Source organism: Pediculus humanus, genomic scaffold (assembly GCF_000006295.1).
Source record: "Pediculus humanus corporis 1103172108221 genomic scaffold, whole genome shotgun sequence".
Taxonomy (NCBI): Eukaryota; Metazoa; Arthropoda; class Insecta; order Psocodea; family Pediculidae; genus Pediculus; species Pediculus humanus.
In genome coordinates this window covers 270,091-286,972 of record NW_002987791.1, presented here as the reverse complement: position 1 = coordinate 286,972, position 16,882 = coordinate 270,091, and the positions used below count along the sequence as shown (strand labels likewise).

Genomic DNA, 16,882 nt, shown 5'->3' with positions numbered 1-16,882 from the left:
AATAAATATATACTAAATCAATATTGCAAATAAACTAATTAATTATTAAATAGGAATATTCTTTTAACGAGAGTAATAATAATAATAATAATAATAATAATAATTTAATTAAATTTGTGTGTTTGTAAAAAATTAAAAAATTTTTTAACGGAAATACGATGATGATGATGATGATGATGATGATGATGATAACTTGGTTTACATTTTGTTTTTAACTTGTGTCAAAATACAAATGCATGAATATGGCCGCGAGTTTTCCCGGGTCATTAAATAACGTGGAATATTAAAATGTTTCAATTTGATATTGTTTCACATGATCACCATGGGTTCGACGACACTCGTTGATATTGCTTTATGTGGTAAAACTTGACCCCCATTTATGTAAATTTCATCTTTGACTAAAACATCTTCACCGAGAACCGTACAATTTTCCATTCTCACCCATTGGCCGACAACACTTTTCCAACCAATAATACAACTGTCTAACCACGAATGAGATTTTACATAGGAACCCTCTAAAATGGTGCTCCGTCTTATGCAAACCCCATTTTCTATGACTACATTCGGACCGATGATGACATTAGGCCCGATTCTACATCCGTGACCGATTTTTGCTGTGGAATCGACCAGTACGTTTCCCACAATTCCCTCTCTTGTACTTAAACTTTGCGGTCTTTTTTGGCGTAAATTGTTCAGATACAAACACATTCCTAAAATTTATAATTATTTAATTTACAAAGTTTAAAAAAAAAATGGTGAAAAGTAGGCTTTTTTACAAATTGTACCTGTTAAAAAGTCTTTAGGTTGTCCAACATCCATCCAAAATCCTTGTAGTTCGAAAGCGAATAATTCACCATCGGAAGCCATTTTGGGAAAAACTCGTTTTCGATGCTTGTTGGTTTTAAAGCAATTCTTTTTAAAACTGAGGGGCTCAAAATGTACATGCCAGCATTAATTTTATTCGAAACAAATTCCTGGGGTTTTTCAATAAAACTTTCAACTTTTCCTTCTTCTCCATACACCACGACTCCATATTTAGATGGCTCATCGACTTTTGTTACAACAATCGTTCCTTCTTTCCCATGATTTTTATGGAATTCATACATTTCTTTAAATGGAAAGTCACATATTATATCTGAATTAAGTACGAAAAAAGGTTCTGATGATGTTCCTAAAATTTCTCTTGCAAGTGCTAAAGGGCCAGCAGTTCCTAGGGGCTCACTCTCTTCGGAAAAAATTAATGTTACACCCAAATTTGCCGCTCTTTCCGTTAATTCTTTTTCCATTTGTTGAGCCCTATATGAAACTGCTAGTACAATTTCAGTCACACCTGCATCAACAAGAGCTTCAATTTGATGAATGAGCATAGGCTTATTTGCAAATTCTACTAAAGGCTTTGGTCTGCTTAGTGTAAGAGGCCTCAATCTTGTGCCGTAACCTCCGACTAAAATTAAAGCTTTCATTTTGCCAGTTTTTGAATTGTCAGTCGGACACATAATGAATGTATTCTGTTGAAATGTTTGATCTAAAAAAAAATTAAAGTTGCTTTTAAAATAAATTTAAGTAAACTATTAAATTTAAGACTCATTATGTGAGAAATAAGAACAATTTTGAAAAATTATGAATGTTGAATGTGTAAAAAAAAAAAATTAATTACCAAGTTTAATTAATTGCTGCCTCCTGCAATAACAATAAAATGTCGAATGAACATTTAATGATCAGTTTAATTACAGATAAGAAAATAATGCTGATTTTGTCAAAATTCTGTATTTTTTTAAAATTAACTAATGTAATAATAATAATAATAAGACTAACGAAGAAAATATTTTTGAAATTTTTTGCATTTACGATATTTAGAGTAAATGAGACAGAGATTTATAAATCACAATTAATTTTATAGATAAGCAAATTAGTATTTACATAAAGGTATATAAAAATTTGAAACTTAATTGTAAAAGCAATTAAATATTTTAATATTAATGGACACATACTTAAATATCTAAATGTAAATTTTAAATTTGATTTATAAATGAATGATTTAATAATAATATTAGCCTGATAATTTTAATAACTCACCAATTTGGTATATAATAAGTTTCTAAGAATTGAAAATAATTCTAACTAAGATTACGTGGTGTTAAGTGGCCACGTAGTTTTCAAGAGCCGTTACTTAACGAAAGTCATGAGGTAGTTTTCATACAAAAAAAAAAAATAAATAAATATTATTTACATTTAAAAAAAGTGTAAATTATAATAAAAAAATAAAATTTTAGTAATTATCATATATACTAAAGTAATATAACTTAAACAACAATTAAGGTTCTCGTATAATCAAAACAAAAGGGAAATTTGTCGATATCAAGGGTGTAACGTGCGACAGTTAGAACAAATGATTGTTACAAATATTGGATAAGGATGTGTGCGAAGCAGAACGTATAATGTAAAAATAGACGTCATTTAACTGGTCTTTAAATAAATAAATAAAAAAAAAATTTAGCGTTGAATGAGCCATTTTAATTTTTAGGTCAAGTTGAATGTAAAATACTTGAAGAATATATATATTATTTGAAATGTTTTACGACAACATTAAATCTGAAAAAGAAGATGATGAATCCAAGCCAGAGGTTTGCTCATTTAAATTTCAGTTATTATTCACTATTATTTTAATTTATTATTATTTTATTAATTTTACAAATGACAAGTAGTTTGACGCGAATTAAATTATTTTTTTATAAAATTTTATAAAAAGTGTTATTTTATTTTATTCTAAAATAATTTTCATTTAAATTTTTTTAATATTTTTATAAACGTTTGCGTGAAGACTTTTAAATTTGGCGACCGGCTTTTATTATTCAATATTTTTTTTATAAATAAAAATTGTTTATATTTTTTTTTATGCGTTGTCTTTGTTGTAAAAATGTTTAATTTTGTTTTTAACATTACAATTCATTAATATATATATTTTAAAATTTTATTTAGGATGTCAAGCATGAACCTGAGCAACTTCGTAAAATGTTTATTGGTGGATTGGACTATAGTACCACTGACGATGGTTTAAAAGAATTTTATGAAAAATGGGGAATGGTTGTAGATGTAGTTGTAATGAAAGACCCTAAAAGTAGACGGTATAAATATTAAATTTAATGTTTATTTTAATTTTAACTTTAAACTCTCAAATGAAATGAAATGTTCTATGTGAATGTGTAAAATTTTTAGTTCAAGGGGTTTTGGATTTATCACTTATTCTAAGGCATCTATGGTAGATGATGCTATGAACAATAGGCCTCATATAATTGATGGTAGACAAGTGGAACCGAAAAGAGCAGTTCCTAGAGATCTTTGCAGTAGAAGTGAAGCTAATGTAAGAAAATTATTTATTGGAGGAATAGGAAAAGCAGTTACTAAAGATGATTTAGAAGAATATTTTCAAAAGTATGGAAGACTAACCGATTGTGCAATTGTCGTAACAAAGGATACTGGTGAACCTAGAGGTTTCGGTTTTGTCGAATATGAAGATGTAGATTCGGCTGATAAAGTAATATGTAAATATTTTGATTATTTATTTTTTATTATTATTATTATTATTATTATTATTTGCATTGTTTGAAGTATTTAATTTTTCAATTAGAATTTTTATATAGTAAAATATTATTTATTGAAGTAATTAGGGACCATGAAATAAAAGGAAGGCATGTAGAGATTAAAAAAGCTGTAGCGAGGGATGAAATTAGTAAAAATGGTAGAAGAGGAGGTAATAACAGGAATCAAGTGGTTAAAGATAATAGAGGGGGAGGAGATTTTAGGAGTAAGAATGACGTTTAAAATTTTATTAATATTTTCTTAACTAGTTTAATTGCAAGTTTACAAAAAAAAAAAAAATTTTATTTTTTTTTTTTACAGATGGTAAAAGAAACTTTGGGAATTGGGGTGGCCAATCGAATAATTGGGGAGTAAACAGTCCCCGTCCATGGAATAATCAACAAGGACCTCCTGTTGGTAATTTTGGTGGTTGGAATAGCCAAATAAATAATTGTGGATTAAATAATCTCAATCCGTGGAATAATCAACAGGGGCCACCTATGGGTAATTTAAATGCTTGGAATGATCAAGGGAATAATTGTGGAATGAATCCTAGTCCATGGAGTAACCAACAAGGTCCTCCTGTAGCAAGTTTTGGCTGGAACAGTCAAGGAAATAATTGTGGTATGAATAATCCTACACCCTGGAATAATCAACAGGGTCCTGGTAATTGGGGGAATAACAATTCTTGGGGTAATAATCAAAATGGGTTTCCTCAAAGTTTTAACGGATTGGGAACGAATGGTGGTGGTGGTGGTGGATGTGGTTTAGGAAATATGGGAAATTCAGTAGGAATCTCTGGAAATGGATCAGGATCAGGTGGATTAGGTTTAAGCAATACAGGAAACGGATTGGTAAATTCAGGTAATAATAATTGAAACATTCCTGTAAATTTATCCTTTTTTTTTTAAAAAAAAAACTTAAATAAAATTTTTTTTTTGGTAGGAAATATGGGTTTTAATAATTTTGGTGGGCCATCGAACGGAGGAGGTGGAGGAGGAGGAGGAGGTGGAGGCGGTCCAATAAGAAATAGCTATATGTCTTCAAACAACAGAACTGCACCTTATCCAACTTCAGGTATAATCATTTTGACAGTGGAAAAAAAACCAAACATAAACGCTTCTAAATTTCAATTTAATTATTTATTTAACGTTTTTTTTTTTTTTTTTTTTTTTATTTAAATCTTAAAAATTTGTTTCTCATCGAATCCGTTAGTAAACAATTAAGTTCTTTAACAACAAAATCATTCTATTCCATCTTCATTTTTTGTAGAAATTTTACACTTGCCACAATATCAAAACTTTGAAGAAAGAAAGTCTATACTGCCTAATTATAAAAATAAAGTTGATTATCTTTCCAATTAAGTAAGATTTTTTTTTTTTTTTTTCCCAATGATTTGTTTGTTTTCTAATCTAAAAAAAACTCTTTTGTTTATTATTATTATTATTATTATTATTATTATTATTATTATTTTAAACCAAAACTTAAAAATAAAAGAAAAATCAAACGAATTTATTATTATTATCATCATGATTTTTTTTCAATTATTGGTATTTTTTTGCAGGTGGAATGAATGATCGAAGAGGATTCAGTGGAAACGGAAGGCAGCCATTTTCAAATTATTTCAAGTAAGTTTAATTTATGTTTTTTTTTTTTTTGTTTTCTTGTCAACTTGTAACGAATTTTTCAAACACTTTCTATGGAACTCATTTATGTCTCCAGTAAAAATTGTTATTTTGCTTTAAACAAAATAGTTTAAAGGAAAAAGTGTTAAAATTCTCAAAACTAATCAACCCAAACCAAACCACAATGTTATCATCTCCACCCACCATCATCACCATCATCATCATTATTAATTTATACCTGTTGATTGTTTTTTAGGGAAACGATTACCGGTAGCAGGCGTGAAGGAAACAAGCCGAATAGGTATTAATAGACATATATATAGAAAAAGAAAATGAATTTTATATACTGCAGGCCTAGGTTTTTAGGCAGGTTAATGATCTCAAGGGGAAAAAAAATAATATCACCTCTAGAAGAATTTCTTATTCTCTCTCTCTCTCTCAATATGAAATGTAATAAATTATTAGGAAATTTACAAGAAAAAGTTTCATTTCTATTTTCTTTTTTTTTTTTTTTTTTTTTTTTTTTTTTTGTTTGTTATTTACAAAAAGATCAGGGAAGAAAAACAATAGAGTTTAATTTATAAAAAAAAAAAAAAAAAAAAACCGTTGATGTTTTAACGTGTTCAATGTCGTCGTCATACACAAAATAATTGTTTTTTTTTTTTTTAAAAAATGTGATCTGTGTTATATAATTCCTCTGATCTAAATTGTATAATAGTTATTTTGTTTATATTTCTTAAATAAATATCCATTAATTAGATGAATTAAAAAAAAAAAAAAAAAAAAAAAAGGTTCTCTGTATGTGTTTAGATTTATTATTTTTAAAAATAAATTATCAATAGGGGTTAAATATGGAAGATTTAAAGAAGTAGTCATGAATGAATGAATGAATGAATGAATGATAAGGAATAAAAATAATGAAAATGGAAGATTTTTGAAAAGAAGAAAAAAAATTTAAATTAAATTACAAACAAACAAACAAATAATAGTTTTCATTTTTTTAAATGCAATTTTAAGGTAATTTGATTATTTTCTTATCTAATGTCTATAAAACTATTTTTTTTTATTACTATATTATTTTAAAAGTGTGGATTTTTATTTAGAAAAAAAAAAGGGGGGGGTAGGGTATTTAAAGTATTTATTATATTTGTAAAATGAAATTTTTGTTATTTTGTTTATCGATGAAAATTTTTCTTTTTTGTTAATTTGTCTCCATGAAATTATTTCCCTCATGAGAATAAGTTTTTTTTTTTTTTTAATTTCAGATGATAAATAAAACGAATCAGTTCTCAACTATGGAGTCACTTCAAAAATAATATAAAAATACATTAATGTAAAAATGGTGGAAAGGAAACGAAAGGAAATTTGAATGTAATCATTTAATGGGTATGTAAATTTTACTCGAGAAATTTTTTTTGTTAATTTTGCCCACCTGGCTGTGTTTTAAAACTAATTTTTAATTTTTATTCAATTCGTCATAGAATTAATAAACTTCTTTTTGTTTTTCATGTAAGTACAACCTCTTTTTTTATCAATTTTTTTGAAAATTTTTACAGATTAAATTTATCCGTGATAATTTTTATCGGATTGTTATAAAAATTTTACATTTTGAGTTTATTATCGAAAAGTTGTTTCCCTATAGAAAACTTTATCTTATAGCAAAATTTTTTTCATTTGGGTAAGTTGTAATTTCATTAATATATATTTTATTATTATTATTATTATTATTTTAGGTTAATAAAATTAATAATAATTATTCTGTTGGTCGATTATTATTATTATTATTTTCCATTCCAGTTTTGTTTGATTCCTTTATCGTTTTGTTATTTTTTTTGTTTGAAATGAAGGAGGAAAAAAAGTAAAAAAAATTGATTTTGAAATAATTATTTTTTATTTTTCTATAAATTATTATTGGAAGCCCATTAAATTATTTAAATAAATTGGAAATATATTTGGATTTACTCTAGGCATTTTTTTTAGTCTTGATAAATTCATTTTTTTAACAGTTTCATATAAAGTATCACAAGTGCAAGATAATAAATAACCATCTGATGATAACTGGTCTGCCAATTCTTTTTGATGATTATTCATAAGATTTTCATTAATAACAACTATTAAAGGTTTTTCAGCTTCTAAAACTTCTAAACAAGTACCTGCACCTGCATGACTGATAACTAAATCTGCTTTCAAAATATCTTTTTTTATCGAATTTTTATATTTAAAATAAGTTAGGTTTATTCCGATTTGATTAGCATTTTCTAAATCAGGCGTTATGTCTCCACCTCCTATTTGCAGAATTAAGGTAGAGTAACCTTTTTCCTTAAGTGCCTAAAGAAAAAGAAAGAAAATTTTTTAAAATTTTCACCTTTTAATTTTAGAATATTTTTTTATGCAGTTTTCATATTCAATAGCTTCAATTTAAAAAAAAAAAAAAAAAAAAAGATGTTTACTTCTAAAACTGTTTTCTCTGTTAATTTTTGAATCAAAAGATCAAATTTTGTAGTTCCTACAGTTGCAAAAATAATTTTTCCAGTCATTTTGTAAAATTTTATTATTAACTGGCATTGGTATATTACGTTTCAACTGATAACAAAGTTTCGCGTAATTATCAAAGCGAATTTTTTATTTCGATGTCAATACATAAAATAATTGATAAATATATGTATAAGTAACGATACATAATATGGTTTAATTGGATTTTGTTATTAATTAAAAAAAAATTGATTTATTTCAAAAGTAAATAAAGTTTAAACCATCGAATTATTAAATCCGCCATTGGACGAAATAATATTTAGGTTGGCAATGCCGACATGTTTTCTTGTTTTACCTACACTGTTTAAGATGTGCTTGTAAATGGAAAGTGGTCAATTTAATAAAAGTGGTATGTTAATGTTTTTTTTTTTTCTCTCTCTCTCGTTTAAATATTTTTTTTTTTATATAATATTAATAAATAGTGATAAATAAGATATTAATAAAAAAAAAAAAAAATTAATTTTTCCATAGTTTTTTTTTTTTGTAAATTAAAATCTAAAAGTTGTCGATTTATTAAAATGACATTTATATAAAAGAATACTCAAGTTATAATAATAATAATATGGCAATGGGAAATATTGGAATATGAAATAAGTAATATCAAATTCTATATTGGTAAACTTAGGATGCTGAATCAGCAAAATCTGGATTCCCTTCAATTCCCTTCGTAAGGCTCTTATATTTGTTTACATTTTTATTTAAATGTATTTATGTATTCAAATGAAAAGTCTTTCACATTACTACATTACTTCCTACCACTTCCTTAATTTAAATAATTTTTCCCTTGGGAAAAAAAATCCATTTGAAAATTTTTTCAAAAAAATTTTATTTTTATATTACATTATAAGGTATGTTGAAAACAAATAATAATAATAATAATGATATTTCATTTTATTCTCGTAATATTTAATAAACAAATATTTACGTTTAAATGTAATCATTTCATTTTTTTTTTTTTTTTTTTTAATCAGGTTGAAGCTTGATATATGAACTATTGCTGAGTGATCTTTAACAAAGCAATTTGTTGAGGTCATTTTTCAATTTTTTATTTTTATTTTATCAAGGTGTTTTTGTTTTAAATATTTTAATTTATTTTTTCGAAAATTTATTTATTATTATTATTATTTTAATTATTTGAAATTTCATAATGTAAAATTATTTTTTTTTGTTTAACGATACGAAATACGATATTATTTTCATTTTAAATTCTAAGAAAAATCGTCATTAACGACCAATTCAATGCCTTATCAAAACATATAATTAGGTTTTCATAATTTTTTTTTTTTTGTTTTATACCATTTCGTTAAATTGAAATATGTATATATGAATGATAGTCATCGAATGTGACACAGGTTATTGAGGTTCAAGTGATTATTTTTCATTTATAATTATGTTTTATTTTAATTCAGGTTAAACATTGATCATTCAGACTTTTTATTTTATTATTATTTTATTTTACTTTTTTTTTAAAAAATGTTATTTACAAATAGATTGTTTAAATAAATAAACATGTCATCATAATATAAATTTCAAATGTTTTTTTTTTTTTTTTTTTTTTTTTTTTTTTCTCAACACCTGATTGTTATGTTGTTGTTAGGGTTATGTTAATAAATGTTTTACATTAATATTAAAACCACCTCTTAAAAAAGTTTATAAAGGAAGATTGATAATCAGGTATTAAACATCGATAATGGTAGGATAAATTTATTGAGTTATTTTCAAAATGTTTGTCGTAATTGGATTAAAATAAATGGTAAAAGCATTTAATCATTTTAATAACGACAATTAAATTAAATTATTTAAAATTACATGTTTGGTTAATTTTTTTTATTTAAATTTTTTACAGAGTGATGCAATAATAATTTTTCTTCATCGTTTTAATAAAAAGAATAAATATTGTTAAAGTAATAATTTACATTACAATTATATAGCATTATTCTATGTGATAATGCATATTTTAATAATATACATATAATTTTAAACTTTAGTAATTACTTTTTTGACAATTAAATATTTAAATCATTCAAATTATCGAAAACTTCTTTATCGTCTAAATTTTTAAAACTTAAATTTTCAATATATGTGATATGTTTGTTTATCCTTAAATTTTATTTTTTTTATATTATCATTAATATTATTTTTATTATTTATAAAATTGCCTTGTTTTGTTTAAATCCACTTTTTCAGACTGTTATTTTTCTAACTGTTTTCGCTTTCGATGTTTATTATTATTAATAATCAATTAATTATTAAAATTATCGAGTGCTTTGATGTTTTATTAATAATAATAATAATAATAGTTGAGTAATAATTTAAATATTACTAAACTTATAAAGTAATTATTACTTTTTTGCTTCCCTTTGTAAAAATCATTATTTGTAATTTTAAAATTGTGTCATGAAAAAATTTACACAATATTTAGTTTAGTTTCATAAAGTTATCATCGCATGGATGATTTTTTAAATTATAGACTATCATTGTTTTATTATTTTGTAATTTTTTTTATACGGTTTAGTAAAAAGTATTATTTATTCTATGATATGAAAACAATTCTGATTAATTTTTTTTTTTTTTTTTTTTTTTAAAAGTTCAGATGGAATTTGAACCCCTGTTTTCTGATGATGTTGTTGAAAATGTAAAAATGGTACCTGAGGAGCACAATGAAACACAAATGTGGTTCAGTCCACCTGAAATAGAATTACAAATTCAGGGTCAAGAACCAATCATTCCTCAGGAAAGGGAATTTGATCAAGTTTTTATATATCCTCAAGAAGACACTTTCACAAGTTGGTAGTCATTTTCAATTTTTGAATAATACCTTTGTTAAAATTAAAATTAATAATTTTTTTTTGTTTTTTTAGATTATATGCGTTCTCCAGAAACAACCATACATTGTCCACAGCCGACATCACACCCTGGTGGTCCAACGAACGAGTCAATTTGTGATGTTTTGTGTAATCAACATAATTTGTGTCCGCAACCCGATGCAAATTTTCCCGCTCGTAAAACCAGGTACATTGAAACCGAGCGGGAAAGGGCTTTCCCAGATAATAATAGAAATTATAACGAAAGAATAAGTTATCAAAGGCGACACAGCAATACCGATCATAACCTTCAAGAAAGGCATCGTAATTACGGAGGGGTTAACAGACACGTGACTGATAGAACTCATGGGTATCCGGATAGGGGGTTTTCAGACCGTGAGAGAAATATTCCAAATCGAGGTCGAAGTTTTTCCGATCGCTATCGGTTTTCGGAGCGTGAACGAATGCAAACCGATCGCGGAAACGGATATCCTAGAAGAAATACAGAAAACCACTTTACATCCAGAAACAACAACAACAACAATGGCGGCGGTTTTCCCGAAAGAGAAAGGGATTTCGTCGAGAGAGACGGAAGGTATTTCGAAAGTTATGGTCGGCGTCACTACAGTGATGATAATGGAAGAGCTCGGAGGATTGATTTTGAAATGGATGTTCCTAACAGACCCAGCAGAGATGTTTTCGATCCGAGAAGAAAAAGAAGTTTTAGGGAGGGAGATCGGCCCAATGCTTTGAAGTATAGGTTGAAAAGCAGAAGTCGTAACAGGTAAAGTATTATTATTTTTTTTTTCATTATAAATGAATTTAAAATGATTGACTAATTTATGATGTAAAAATTTTGGGGTTTTTAAGGTTTTACGTTGAGGATTTAAGCCAACCTTCGAATCAAGGAAATGTTAACCAAATTCAAACGTCAAATAGTATTCAGGCAATGTCCAACAGCTCATCAACGTCTTCCCCGTTAATCCCATTACCTACTTTGTTTTCTCAGTCTGAAAATTCTCAGTAATGAAATATATTTATTTTACTTTTGTTGATTTTTTTAAAAAAAAATTTTTAATTCATTTTTTTAACATTTCAGGGAAATAATCAATTCTCAAATCGAGAACAGGATTCCTAGTGTAGAATTAATTGCAGAAGCAGATTCAATGCATCAAAGTGAAGCCAACCAAATAGTAAAAATAGAGCAACAGCCTATGAAGAGTGGTGCCATTGGTATTCCACAAGAGACTGATAATTGTGATTTTAATAAGCCAGGTAATTTATTTTAAAAATCATATTATCCAAATATTAATGTGTTTAGTATTATTCATTTTCGTAATGTTCCTTGACAGGCCCTTCTGGAATTCCCAAAAAAGAAAAGTCTGGATTACCTTCAGCACCGGATTTACAATTAGATTGGCTAAGTTCAAGTAATGATAGCAGCGACGATGACAGCGGTATAGAAGTACTTAGCATTCAATGCAGACAGCAATTGAATGAAGCCAAGCCCGTTATTGTGGACCTCACTCAAGAATCCGACGAGGAAGTTAGACAAAATTCAGCATCAATTAACATTGCTTCCCATCCGCAAGGTATACTTGAATGATAGCAAAACGGTACGAATTACTTTCTTTTTTTGTTTTTTTGACACGGATAATTAACGATTTTACATCGGTTTCAGTCGCTAGTTATTCTCAGGACACGATTAGGTCTCAGCGTTCTTGTAAATACCAATCGCAATATGCACATCACTCAAGAGATTTTTCACAGCAAACTCAAGTCGTGGAAAATTGCGATCACAGACACTTTAATGGAAATAATCAATCGTGCGGGTGTTCTCGTAGTAATCATTTGACATTACACAATGGGACTCCGCGTCATCAGGTGCCTCACAATTCCTATATCGTCGGTAAGTACCGCGATTGGTAATAAATATTTTAAAAATTAAAAAGTAAATTATAAAAAAAAAAAAAATTTTGATCAAGATTCAGGAATGGGAATACCTCAACAAAGAGTGTCTTTATATCCGCCAACTCTGCAATACATGTATCAAGTACCTCCCCCTATATTTCCAACACCGTCAAGATCTGTGTACCCGGTACATGCCAGATTGTGGCATCAACAACAGCGTATGCAAGAGTCACAGCGTCGAAGGCTTGATGCTCATTTAAATTACAGGTAAATGAAATAATAATAATAATAATGATTCGGTATTGTTATTTTCATAAAAGGATTTAATTACTACATTAATGGTTGTAAAAATTTCAGTAATGGAAATAATAGGCAAAGGGAAAATTTGTTGTTGCACGATCCATTTCAGCATTCTCATCCGTACGGAGCTCAAGCTCACTCTCAAACACATTTTCATCACTGCCATACTCCTTCTCATCATAACCCTCCAGTTGCTCATCAACATCCTCATCATTGTCCTCCTATTCCGGCACCTCCTACCGTTTATACTCGTTCAGATGTGGGCCCGTCTGGAATTATATCTCCACCGCCCTCTTTCGTAAGTATTTGTGATGTTTTCTCTTGAGAATCACTCGGTGTGTTTTATTTTTTTTTTTCATTTTATTAATTTTTCATTAGTTACCTCTACACGTATCCGAATTGGAAATAATACCTCCTCGAGTAACTCCGATAGCCGTACCACAATCTGACGTGGCCGCCGAAGTTTTAGTTCAACACACACCCGAAAGTATAGCTGTGTAAGTTCTTTTTTTTCCAATGCCTTCGAAAATTATTATTTATAAAGCTCTATTAATTAATAAATTTAATTATTTAGTGAAAGCACTCATCAGCACGTGCATCATCATTTGTATCATTATCATCCTCATCCGGGCCAAAGAATGCATCATCTTCACATAAGTATCGGAAGGCCTACAATGGTGAGTATCAAAATAACTTTTTCAACATGAATTTAAAAAGAAAAATGATAACATACCTGTACGTTTACAAATTTTTTTTTTTTTTTTTAAATTTTAGTCAAATTCTCCGAGACCAACAGAAATGTTAGTTCCACCAATAGTGCCACTACCATTTTTAGCTCGACACATGTCGGCCAGATTCGAAGATTATCTTCGTGTCGTCGAACAGAGACAAGCTCAGCTTAATAGAGGTGCTTCGCAAGATACAATTGAAAGAAACACTTTTCCGCATAAATATAAGAGAATGAAAAAGAACGTCGAGGATAGCGAGGAAGATCACGTTGAGAAATGCACCATATGTCTGTCGGAATTTGAAGAATTGGAAGACGTGAGGTAAAGGAATGTCTCTCTTTTCCCATCCCTCATCCGTGTCCTCCTGGAGGAAGGAGGACACGGATGAGGGATGGGGTGGGGGTGAGGGGGTAAATGATAAATTTTTTAATTTTCAAATTGAAATTTCAGACGATTGCCTTGCATGCATCTATTTCACATCGAATGCGTCGATCAGTGGTTATCAACAAATAAAAGATGTCCGATTTGCAGAGTAGATATAGAAACACATTTAAATAAAGACGTGCCAGTCATTTGACATTTGCCGTTTCAATTAAGCCGTAGTAAATTTTGACTAATCTTGAAATAGTATTCCCGCGCTACTGCTCCTGCTCCTGCTCCTGCTCCTGCTGCTGATGCTGTTGCTGCTGCGAGAGAGTGACGACCGGGCTGCTTATTAGAAAAATTACCACCCACGTTGGAGTTTGGGGGGAATTTTTCCTTTTTTTTTTTTTTACATAAGTCATTACAGCAAAAAAAAAAAAAAAATTAGGAAATTCCAATATTCGGCCATATTGGTCCATTTAATAATAATAATAATAATAATAAGCGAAATACATTAATTGTTATTTTTATTATTATTATTATTATTAATTACAAATATTATTATTATTATATTCGTGTAATCATTTTTTTTTTTTTTAATTTTAATTTTTTTTCTTTTTGTGTCTTTTTACTAACACAAAATACTAAATTGGCTTATTTAAAAAATTTTGTAGATTAATATAATACAAACTACCATATATTAGAATAAATATATATATTATAAATATGCATAATAATAATAATAATAATAATAATAATAATAATAAATAGGAAATCGTTAATAATTAGTAATATTAAAAGGGGGAAATATCTGATCGTACCAAAAAGTGTACCGTTTATTTTATTTTTATTATTTTTATTATTTTTTATTTTAAATTAATTTATGATAATTATTAATCGTTTATTTATTATTATTATTATTATTATTTTTTATTTTTATTTAGGTAATATAAATAATTATTTTATGGTTTTATTAAATATTAGTAATAATTACTGTAAACAAATGAAAAATAAATAAATAAATAAATAAATATTAAATCGTAGGTAAAAAAAAAAAAAAAAATGGATTTTGAAAGAATGATTATTATTATTCTAAATATTAATAATAATAATAATAATAATAACGATGATTAATTTTTTTTTAAATCAAAAAATACAATTGTATTTCTACAACGTTATTTATTAATAATTTTTTATGTATAAATAAATAATTAATTAATTGTACGGGAGGAAAGAAAATCAAAAAAAGGAAAAAAAAAAATCAAGAAAATCGTATTAATCGTATTTTATAATTGAATTATTATTATTATTATTTATCATTATTATCGCATTTAGTTCATCGTTTGTTTTGTTTTTACACACCCCCTCTTCCTCCCTCCCCCTCACGTGTCATGCACGTTGCTTTTTTTATTAAATTTTTATTGCTCAAAAAGAAAAAAATGTCATTAATATTTGTTGTAATTATTATTATTACCCTGATTATTTTTAATCGTAATATTTTATAATAATAATAATAATATCATTTATATATTAATAAAAACTTACAAATAATAATAATAATAATAATAATATTGTAATCAATACAATCGGTATAAAGAAAAGGCATTTATTTATTAAAAAAAAAAATTTTGAATGTTTAATTAAATTTATTTATAATAAAATAACAAAAATTTTTTTTATTTTTTTAAAATTATTATTATTATCAATTTAACATAAATTTAATCAAAATTTGTTTTATTATTATTATTATTATTTTTTGAAATTATTTATTATATAAAAAAAAAAAAAACAGTATTAACATGAGTATTATAATCATATAATGAAAATTTTTTTTTTTTTTTTTTTGCCTTTTTTTTGTATGTGAGAGAACATAATAATAATAATAATAATAATATATTTAATTGAAAAAGGAAAAACCTGTAATGTTTTATCATCATTATTATTATATATTGTAAAAATTAAAAAATTTAAATTCTTATATTATTATATATTATTATATTTCAATTTATATATTTTTTAATCTGTTTGTTTTTAAAATTATTTTAATATTTTTTAATCACTTTATTATTATTATTATTATTATTTATGAATTATCATATAAATGACGAAAACTTATTGTCAATCAATCAATCAAATCAATATTTTTTTATTTTTTATTTTTTCTTGTCACAATAATTTGTTTAAAAAAAAAATATATATTTTTATATATAATTTGTATTTTATTTTTAATTTTTAAGGATTTTAAATTTATTATTATTATTATTTTACACACATAAAATGTTGTAATTATTTTTCTCTTATTATTATTATTATTATTATTATTATTATAAATAAATGCCTTAAAAATTTATTTATTTATTTTTTATTAACTTTAAATTGTAAACCGTTTGTGTGGTGTCAAAATTAATTAAAATTTATTAAAATGTTTTTTTTTTTTTTTTTTTTTTTGTAATTAATAAATAATCGACGTTGATTTTATTTATGTGTGTGAGACATCCAACATTATTATTAATTAATAAATTATTAAATTTAATTTTTAATTAAAAATTTTTATCGGTTTATTAATTAATAAGAATGGAAAATCCATAGAATTGATTTTTTTTTCAACGGTTGAATTTTTTTTTTTTTTTATGTTAATTATATTAATAAAATTTAAACTTTATTTATTACATAATATTTATGTATTAATTTTATATATTTGGATAAAATTATTATTATTATTATTTTATTTTTATCCGAATTTATATATATATATACTTAAATTTAATATGCTTTTATGTATATATTTATTAATAAAAATTAACTTTTTTTTAGTATTTAATTAACAACAACAACAACAAATTAATAAATAAATAAATAAATTTCTATTAAAAAGGAAGCCAATTTAGTAAATAATGTAATTTAGTAATTTTTAATCACATTAATAATAATAATAATAAGTCAATATAATTAACAAAAAAATTTATTTAAATAGTTTATTTAAATGATTATAATAAATTATTTTTTTAGCATATATATATATTAATTTTTCTTTTTAGTT

The 16,882-nt window shown here is 25.7% G+C and overlaps 5 protein-coding genes across 5 annotated transcripts; 3 read left to right on the top strand and 2 right to left on the bottom strand.

Annotated features, from left to right (window-relative positions):
- Positions 1–309: 309 nt before the first annotated feature.
- Phum_PHUM451760 (Mannose-1-phosphate guanyltransferase, putative) lies at positions 310–1,496 on the bottom strand (the record flags this gene model as incomplete). Its single annotated transcript, XM_002429758.1, has 2 exons — positions 310–673; positions 814–1,496. 2 exons carry the CDS (start codon positions 1,494–1,496, stop codon positions 310–312), a joined length of 1,047 nt encoding a protein of 348 aa, XP_002429803.1.
- A 1,074-nt stretch (positions 1,497–2,570) lies between these two features.
- Phum_PHUM451750 (Heterogeneous nuclear ribonucleoprotein 27C, putative) lies at positions 2,571–5,512 on the top strand (the record flags this gene model as incomplete). Its single annotated transcript, XM_002429757.1, has 8 exons — positions 2,571–2,624; positions 2,980–3,125; positions 3,217–3,542; positions 3,662–3,805; positions 3,901–4,443; positions 4,525–4,656; positions 5,144–5,207; positions 5,461–5,512. The coding sequence occupies 8 exons, from the start codon at positions 2,571–2,573 to the stop codon at positions 5,510–5,512; spliced, it is 1,461 nt and encodes a 486-aa protein (XP_002429802.1).
- Positions 5,513–7,112: 1,600 nt separating this feature from the next.
- Phum_PHUM451740 (UDP-N-acetylglucosamine transferase subunit Alg13, putative) lies at positions 7,113–7,741 on the bottom strand (the record flags this gene model as incomplete). The annotated part of the gene is made up of 2 exons (XM_002429756.1): positions 7,113–7,532; positions 7,655–7,741. The coding sequence occupies 2 exons, from the start codon at positions 7,739–7,741 to the stop codon at positions 7,113–7,115; spliced, it is 507 nt and encodes a 168-aa protein (XP_002429801.1).
- Positions 7,742–10,329: 2,588 nt separating this feature from the next.
- Positions 10,330–13,458, top strand: Phum_PHUM451730 (uncharacterized protein; the record flags this gene model as incomplete). Its single annotated transcript, XM_002429755.1, has 10 exons — positions 10,330–10,522; positions 10,616–11,324; positions 11,411–11,563; positions 11,640–11,815; positions 11,893–12,132; positions 12,222–12,449; positions 12,526–12,718; positions 12,809–13,049; positions 13,130–13,248; positions 13,332–13,458. 10 exons carry the CDS (start codon positions 10,330–10,332, stop codon positions 13,456–13,458), a joined length of 2,379 nt encoding a protein of 792 aa, XP_002429800.1.
- A 91-nt stretch (positions 13,459–13,549) lies between these two features.
- On the top strand, positions 13,550–14,056 carry Phum_PHUM451720 (uncharacterized protein; the record flags this gene model as incomplete). Its single annotated transcript, XM_002429754.1, has 2 exons — positions 13,550–13,800; positions 13,930–14,056. The coding sequence occupies 2 exons, from the start codon at positions 13,550–13,552 to the stop codon at positions 14,054–14,056; spliced, it is 378 nt and encodes a 125-aa protein (XP_002429799.1).
- Between the last annotated feature and the right edge of the window lie 2,826 nt (positions 14,057–16,882).